This window comes from Artibeus jamaicensis, unplaced genomic scaffold (genome assembly GCF_021234435.1).
Source record: "Artibeus jamaicensis isolate MK-2021 breed Jamaican fruit bat unplaced genomic scaffold, CSHL_Jam_final contig_432, whole genome shotgun sequence".
NCBI classification, from domain to species: Eukaryota; Metazoa; Chordata; class Mammalia; order Chiroptera; family Phyllostomidae; genus Artibeus; species Artibeus jamaicensis.
The window spans coordinates 2,472,580-2,481,947 of record NW_026521828.1 but is presented as its reverse complement, the minus strand read 5'-3'; the positions used below and the strand labels follow the sequence as shown (position 1 = coordinate 2,481,947).

General features: G+C 35.9%; 1 protein-coding gene across 1 annotated transcript; it reads right to left on the bottom strand.

The window, feature by feature from the left end:
* Window positions 1-497: 497 nt before the first annotated feature.
* LOC128627532 (peptidyl-prolyl cis-trans isomerase A-like) lies at window positions 498-881 on the bottom strand. The gene has a single exon (XM_053665880.1). The coding sequence runs from the start codon at window positions 879-881 to the stop codon at window positions 498-500; it is 384 nt and encodes a 127-aa protein (XP_053521855.1).
* Between the last annotated feature and the right edge of the window lie 8,487 nt (window positions 882-9,368).

The following is a 9,368-nucleotide window of genomic DNA, read 5'->3' as shown; positions in this document are numbered from 1 at the left end:
TGTCCACAATATTTAATCCAATGATCTGATTCCACATTTTACTTTAGAGCAGCATTTCACACCATTCATCCTTCCATTCTCTTTGAAACTCCTTCAGCCTTCATATCCAGTATACCATTTTTTCCTATATTTTCTTTCTTTTCCACTGGATGCTCTTTTTTATTATTATTAAGTTTATTGGGATGACATTGGTTAATAAAAGTATACAGGTTTCAAGGATAAAACTCTATAATACATCATCTGTAGTATATTGTATTTTATATTCACCACCCCAAGCCAATGGTGATGGAAAGATGGATGGATACTTTTCTTAATTTCCTTTGCTGGTTGTCTATACTTTTTTCCATTGTTGAGTTTTTATTTCATACTCATAAACTTATGCAATCCAGCTAGACTTAGAAGGAGTAAGGAAAATTTGGAACCTGGTGAACTGCAGCAAGAGCATGAAGGTTCTAGAACATTCCTGGCAGATGGGGGTGAAGGGGTGCTCTTCTGAGCTACAGAAAGGACAGACTGGTGGTGAACATGAAACACAAGTCAAATTTACTAGACTTGTCCACAGTCAGCAATGGTGATCTTCTTTCTGGTCTTGCCATTCCTGGACCAAAGTTCTCCATGGCTACCTTGACATCCATGCCATCTTTCACCTGGTGGGAGAAGACCACATTGCTTGCCATCCAACCACTCCGTCTTGGCAGTGCTGATGAAAATCTGGGAAGCATTTGTGTTGGATCCAGCATTTGCCAGGACAAGATGCCAGGACCCCTGTGTTTCGGGGTAAAATTTTCATCGCCGTATTTCTCCCCAGAGATGATGGACTTGTGGTCTGTGCCATTATGGCCTGTGATGTCACCACCCTGGCACATCAATCCCGGAATCATTCTGTGAAAGCAGAACTCTTCATAACCAAATCCCTTCTCCCCAGTGCTCGGAAAAAGAATGATTTCTGCTGTCTTGGAACTTTGTCTGCAAACAGCTTGAAGGAGGTGCAGGCCAAAGGCTTGTGGTGAACAATGATGTTGAAGAACATGGTGGGGTTGAGTAGGACCACAGCTGGGCACAGGGAACTTCGGGGTAGTGGCGTCTGAGAGGCCTCCTTGGCTCTTTTTCTTCTCCCAGACTCTTCATGGTGGTAGCTTCAGAGCAAGTCTGCGACATAAGAATCTCAATGACTGTATGTTCTGTACTTTAAATCTACCACTAATCAAATACAGTGTTGGGTTTTTTTAAAAATCAACTGGCTATTTAAAAATGCATTGTTGATCACTTGCATTTCACATGTGTATTAATCTCTACACAAACCTTCATGAAGTAGTAGTGAATTTAAATTAATATTAATCCATAAGATATATTAATTATATAATACAACTTCTAAGATGATTTTCTACCATATTTAGAAACAAATTTGAACTTTTATTGTAACTATACCTTTCTTGTATTTGCACATGATAGAATTATTAGGATTTGCTTTGACATTGTTTCATAACTACCATAATGTTTCCTTCAAACCAATTGTTCTGGCATTTTTACAAAAATGTGGGAATATTTAACATATAATTATATTTTACAGATTTTCTCTAAAAAGGTAACGTATCTCAACATTCAACAGGAGGACTTTTACATCCCTTGGAAATCCCGTTTAACTGAAAAGGCAATTTAATTGTGATTTTTAGCTTAGTGACTTGCTTGCTGGATAGAAACTCTGTATCACTAACACATGAAGTATGGTAGTTACCCTTTTGCACTTGATTATAGATGGAGGACTTCCGGTTAATAGAACAACCCCGCTATGACCATTTTAACTAGAGCACTAAACTCCCTCAGAAAATAGCTGGTTGGAAGCTAATAGTTTCTTTTGTGAAGTAGAAAAAGTCAGAATCTTCTACTTCATAGTAAGTAATGACAGTTTCTTTCATCATACCTTTGATAATATCTGTAGATTTTATGAACATTTGTTCATGTTACTCTGTTAGTAAGGGATTAAATAATCCTTATATTTTGTGTATATATGTACAAATGAAGAGGGTGCTTTATAAAAATAACAGTACAATTTAGATTTTATGTTTTGTCACCACGACCTCCTACGTTTATGAAATTCTTCCTTTACAATTGTTCCTGACCTACTTATAGCTCAATGAAAATCTCATTGTAAATAATCTCACTCTATTTTTAAACCTCAGCCATACACCATGTCTTCTAAATCATTCACCTTTTAGTTCTGGATAACTTTAGGCTGTTTCCATAAAATGAAATACTCAAGGACTAGTATTTAGAACAATTTGAAATATTTAAATAACAGGTTGTACAGGCTATTTTGTACGAAAGATGATAAATACATTTTGAGCAAAATATACTTGAATACTTAGATTTCCAATTGTCGGTGTATTCTAGGGATAATCTTTTCCCATAGTGTACAATAGGTGTGCTGTGTGCCTGGTTTTACAACTGAGTTCATCGCGTATGCTATACTCTCTTTTAATTTAGAGGCTGGATAATGGACTCATTTCCTATTTAATTATTTCTAGGTTAAGGGAAAGCTCTCTGTTTATTGGTGGAGTGAAGCCAACCATATTAATCAACCTCTGAGGCTGAGGGCCACTAGGTCAGGAATGTTCTCATCATTATCGCTGCAAAAAACACACTACCAGCCCTGTTTTAGATGCTCCAGTTAATAGAGACTCAATAAATAGAAAAGAAGGATGGAAGGGAGGGAGGGAGGGAGGGAGGGAGGGAGGGAGGGAGGGAGGGAGGGAAGGAAGGAAGGAAGGAAGGAAGGAAGGAGGGAGGATTTCAGTTTTGTCTGAAGACCCATACAGTTAAGAAAAGTTTCAGAGTAAGCTCTCTGAGAATTTGGGTTTCACACCATCCACTATTTCCTTTAAACATAGATGTATGAAATTATGAGGAAAATTAGAAATTTCTACTTGTTATTGATAACTTTTCTAGTGTCCATAACTTCAGTTTTCTGCAAATGCATGCCATTTCATATAAAAAACCATTTTGTAATAACAGTATATCACGTCAGGCAATGCATTTTTGAAGGCATATTGTTCTTAAATGGTAAAATATCGTGCCCCTTGGGTGCCTGCTTGCCAAAACACCCGAGGCATAAAATAATTACTCAGAATACACTGCCTGTTTGTCCCATTGTTCAATATTCACTGAGTCTCCTTTCATGTATTAACTCATTTAAGTGATTTCAATCATTTTCAAGACAATTACATTGATAAATTAAAGGCATATTTGCATGGTCTGGTCTAAGAGTTCCCTTTGGCCAATGTTCTAGATTTTCTTTTTCCTCTGTCTACTTCCTTGAACTGCATTGAAAGAAATAAACTGACACAGTGCATAATGGAAAATGAACATTCAGAAGTTTATGTTTTAATGTAAATGAAACTTCTTGAAAACTCTTGATCAGATCTCTGGTTCTCATTAATATGCACAGCACTACCATTTCCCAGACTGCATCTCGAATCTCCCCTATTGTGGCCTGTGTTTTCCTATGAGAAGAGTTCCTTTCCTGGCACCCACTATAAGAAATGTCTCCTTGCAATAACCCCTGAGAATCTTTTAAATAGTTTTTTCTTTATTTTAAGCATATTTACTCTTTCCTTTTTAGTGATCAGATCATATACAATTGGAAACACCTGTCTCTTGAAAGATCTCAGTCCAGATTTTGTTTTTTAAATCTGAAAGGAGTATGAGATAATAATAGTAATAGCAATAATAAAATAATAATACCTCATTGAAGAAGTATGAACATTTAGACTATGAAGAGATACGAAGTCTGTGGGGAAACCTTAATTATATATCTTTTTTATTTTTCAGTTAGTATTGCTTGGTTTGAAACCTCAGAACTGAACAACTGTTTAAAGTGTATTTTTCTCTGAATTCCAGTCATTTATTCAGGAGTCAAGGACAGAGGTTCTGAGTAGAAGCTGGCAATAAGAACACCTTGATCAGTTTTTAGGTTGACTGTTCTCCCAGAGTCAGTAGTCAGTGGAGTGAGAAAGAAAAACATCTCAGCGGGGTCTGATGAATTACCAAAATTCTGGATTCAGATTCAGAAAACTATTTTAGCCTCTCTAGGATCATTGGCTCAACTAGAAAATAGATGAACACCAATCAACCACTTTTCTAAGTAATTGCATAATTTTATGAGCAATAAAATATTTTACTTTTTGTGATATACTCATTACATAAATGAATATCGTTATTTCCAGAGGTAGGACATTTTTTCCCCCCAAAGAGCATTTTTTAAGTTGTCATGAACATGCGACCTTCATTACCAGAAGTTATTTCTTAACCTGTGCAGCAAAGATTCTGCCCCTCATGAACAGACTAAGTAGACAACCGCATCTTCTTTTCTGCTGGTCTTCATCCCTGTCCCTCACTCTGATCCCAATAGTATTGGGACAAGGAAAAGGCAGAACAAAATGAATGGAAAGGGGAGAATCTTGTCCTTTCAATTTTAGTTAAAAATTACATTATTATCAATTACGTTTCCCGCTTAAAAATGATAACTTCTAATCCTTCTAATTACAGTTCGCTCAGAGTCCCCACAGGCAAAGGGTTCCAACTTGTTAGATGACTTCTTTTCCCACAGTGGTCACTCAAGAAATCACAGTCATGGAATGTTTGAAATTAAAATTCCTTAAGTACTAATTTAATGTAAATTTATTAAAATTGTTGCATGTTTGAGGATATTTATTACATTACAAAATATTGAATAAATACCTATGCTTTGATGTTTTCTGACCCCATTGGAAGGACTCAGAGTTTAATCTAATGGTTTTCTTGGTACAGAGGAAGGCCTTAGTGAATGCCCACATAAACCTATACCACCTACTGGGAAAAAAGAAAGTAAGAGTTCAGTAAGAATGTTAAAGTCATTTCACTGTTCATATTTTTTTATCTTCTTTTTCTTAGATAAGTCTCTTTAACATTTCATATAATAAGGGCTTGGCGATGATGAACTCCTTGAATTTGATCTTATCTGAGAAGCACTTTATCTGCCTTTCCATTCTAAATGAAAGTTTTGTTGGATAGAGCAATCTTGGTTGTAGGTCTTTGGATTTTATGTCTTGGAATACCTCTTTCCAGCCCCTTCTTGCCTGTAAGGTCTCTTTTGAGAAATCCGCTGACAGTCTGATGGGAACTCCTTTGTAGGTGACTGACCACATCTAAAATAAAAGCAAGCTAAAAGGACAGCTAGATCAGGAGCAGAACCATAGAAATGAAGATCTCATGGAGGGTTAGCAACAGGGGAGTGGGAGGAGAAGTGGGGAGAAGGTACAGAAAATAAGTAGCATAGATGGTAGGTAGAAAATAGATAGGGGGGAGGGCAAGAATAGTATGGGAAATATAGAATCTAAAGAACTTGAGACATGTGGTCATAAACTAAAGGGGGGAGAATGATAGGGGTGGGGGGTGCAGGGTGGAGGGGAATGAAGGGGGGAATAGAACAACTGTAATGATATAATCAATAATAATAAAAAAGAATGTTAAGGTCAGATGCAGTGAAAGAGGGGAGAAAGATCCCTGATAATATTGTATCTCAGAGGCAGTACAGAATGTTGCACAGGTTAAATTGGGTACCAGTGCCCCTTCTTCCTGCTTCTTCCAAACTCTACATACATAAGATCACACTAAAATGCATATGAAGGCAAGGAAAATGAAACCAAAGAGAAACCACCATTTTGAGATTTTAGGGAGGTGAATTAAGGTGATGGATTGTAATATATTGTAGCCACTCCTGCTACTTGCAGTAACCTTGCAACTATTCCAGAGGATAAATTTTAGCTAAAACTATTTCTTAAAAAATTACATATAATTTTCTACATATTTATATTGTATTATAAATGTAATTGTGTAGATTAAGCCACTTCAAACACATTTTTGGGAAATTGTACAGGGAATAAACAATGCAATTACATGTCTGTTTTTTAACCTGAAATAGTACCCAATACTATCCTCTAAATGCATGTTTAATATGACTTCATTGTTTAAAATCTAGAATTTTTAAAGATTTGATTTCTTTACTTTTAGAGAGAGGAGAAGGGAGGGAAAAAGAGAGGGAGAGAAAAACCAATGTGTGGTTGTCTCTCTAATGCCCCCCACTGGGTACCTGGCCTACAACCTAAGCATGTGCCCTGGCAGGGAATGGAACCAGCAACCCTTTGGTTCACAGGACGGCACTCAGTCCACTGAGCCACAATAGCCAGGGCCAAAATCTATTATCACTGAACTTACATTTATAGAGGAAAATGTTTTGGGCCCACAATCTTACAGAGTTAACCCACAGTACATCATCATCATCACCACTCTATGAATGAAAACATAGTTTCTGGATCAGTCTATCTGGGAAATGATTTTGAAGAGCTCTTTGGCTGGGTGGGACTCATATTTACTTAGAAATTAAACAATCCTTTAATAAATACTTTAGATAATAGAGTCGGTTAATTCCACCATTCATTTTGTAATGTGCTCAATGAAGAAACTTAACAAACATATTGTCTAAGAACCAGTCTTATTTGTGAATAATCTAATAATTATTGAAGTTCAAATAATCTGCTTAAAGATCATAAGAGCAATATAATAATAATCAGGACAAATTAATAGCAGTAACAATATTAATAGCTATTATATTTTAGACATTATAAGTTAGGAACACTGATATAAAGGGAAGAGAGTACTGCCTAGCATTATAGATCAGAGAAGTGTTGTACATTTATTCCCATTTTTATAGATGAGGAAACTATGGCATAGTGAGATTAAGCATATTTTGGAAAAATCAAACAGTAAGAACAAGGCAAAACTGGAAGGAAAGCAAGGAAGGAAATTACTACACATATACTTTTATTTATTTAATGTTGTTTTAAAATGTATTTATCAGAATTAAATATACTATTTAAGGAGTAGTTTGCCAGCAGATAATTTGGTGTTGCTACCCATCATTCTGACACCATACCTTTGTTTGAAAAGTGAAGGTTCTATTTGTTTTAATGGATTTCTCTTTGAAATGTTTCCATCATTTCGTCACATGTTTAATGCACACCAGCCTTTCAGGTATAGTGGCAGATGAGGATGAAGCCCTATGCTTTAAAGCTATTTTGTTAAACTTATTATGCTTTGCTAATATTTATTTAAAAGACAAAATAGGCCAGTAGATATGCTCCTAATTAAAAACAATTGATAGTATCTTTATACAGGTTGAGTTAATTAAAACTAGATCAGAGACATCATAGCGAATTAATTTTCCAAACCATTTGTGGATATCAACCAGCTATGGTAAACATTATTTACAACATTCAGGGGAATACAAACGTTTTTTTCCACAAGACATGTTTTAGCAAATGTCGTTTCTTATAAGGAACATTCATACTCACCCACAAAGAATATTTTTTAAAAAAACTTTTGATATTTAAGCAAAATGTCCTTCTTAGCAAACAAAAATGTTCAGAACCTTAATTTTATGGTAAAATAAATACATAAGAGCAGGCTTTAGCCACATTGTATAGTAACTGGTATGTAAATATTTGCTAATTCTTCCCCTCCCCTTTTAACCTAACAAATGTGCAAAAACGTGCATTCCCAACTCAAAACACTTAACAAATCCTCATCACTTTTAAGGTTCTCCATTCAGTTTGCTTCGATTTCAGGTATTTTCTAGCCAGACTCCTCCTGGTCGATGTATCCTATGAGGCTTTGTTCATATGAAGCGCTACAATTATATTCTTTTACACTAATACTCAAGCAGTTGATATTTATTTTCTCGTAAACGCTGACTGTTATACTAATTAATACTGTATACTGGATTTTAACCTATCTATGGATTTAATTGTTTGAAGAAACAATTACTAAGGTAGAACATAATTAAACCTTGCTGGAGTTTCTTTGCAAATTGCTAATGAATCTTTTTTTTTTTAACATAAATCAACTCAGTCTGCAGATCAGTCCTACAGATATAGGTAGTTTGTGCTGTACAATGTTTAAAAGTTAATTCCATGTCAACATTTAAAAATTGGCTGATTTCTTATGAAACAAGACCATCTATCCTCTCCTGATTCTGAAGATGAAGCCAAACTGGGTCTTCAGTCCATTTCCATGTCGCAAATATTGACCAGGACTGGATTATAGCTGCTTCCTTTATTATTATTATTATTGTTATTATTATTATTATTATTATTATTAATATTAACAGGATCTTTAGTTGGTGTTCCATCACCTTTGAGACCCAAAATAAGCCCAGGAAAACCCCCCAACTGGGTTTGCAGGAACTTGACTGTGAGGTCCCATAGATCCGTCTTTCAGCCTCCCTCATGTTTCTGACAGGACTCTGGGTTTCCTTCTCATCTGCAGACAGTTCTCCACAGAATGGGAGTCCATCATGCAGGCTCACTTTGTGTTCTGTAAACTTTCAATTTGAAAATAAAGGTACCGTCTCCCTATCAGGTCTTGGCTGTGCGTGGGCATTTCTCAAGAGCCAGGGCAGGTGGTAGAGACAGATGGACTGTTTCCAAAGAAACCAGAGATGCATAATTGCTTCTTTCCAGGTAATGTGAACACACCGGATGGGGGTGGCTGTGGAAATTTGATCATTCCCTTGTCAGCATCTGGCCAGAGGGACGCTGTGGCCTTGGGCTTCCTGCATGGGGACTGCACGGGCCAGACTTACCCGCATAGTTCCGAAGACCAGGTTGAAAACTTGCAATAAGATGCTGGTTCAGTGCCCTTCTTGGATTTCTCCTGGGCTATTCTATTGCTGACTCATTTTTGTAAAACTCTCTCTCTCTCTTTTAAGATGTTTCCTTTTGTGTAGCTGCTTCCTTTAAGTGGGTACCAGGGCCTTACTCTTTATCCCTTTCCCTACCTCTTCCCTGTAGCTATTATTCTCCCCTCATTTAAGATAGTTGCTTTGACACTGTAAGAATTTGGGTTTGTAATCCCCATTTCTAAAGTATTTAACACATTTCTTTAAAAAAAGTGAAGTGTATGAACAATACACTGGAGATGCTATACTTTATTCACCTAGAAATAATGAGACACTTAGAAAATATTCTGTACAATAAAGCTTTGCTATGGTAGGTGAAACTTTTATGAACCACTTAAGATCTTTCCACATATGAGTCATCAGAGGAGTATAATTTTGAAAGAAGAAAAAAAATAAGTGAATTTTTAATTTTAATATTACTGTGTCAAGTATAATTTACTAAAGCAAACCTTTTTTTCTATCATAGATTTCAATATATCAACTTCTTTGCATGCTACATTCTGCAAAATTTATGAAAGGCATACATATGGAAAGGCAAATTTCTTGTTATTTGTTGTTAAGCAACAATGAAGATAGAAGGCAATAATAAACAGTC

Coding starts and splice junctions, on each gene's coding strand:
- LOC128627532 (XM_053665880.1), bottom strand. CDS start 881: ATGATTCCGGGATTGATGTGCCAGGGTGGTGACATCACAGGCCATAAT.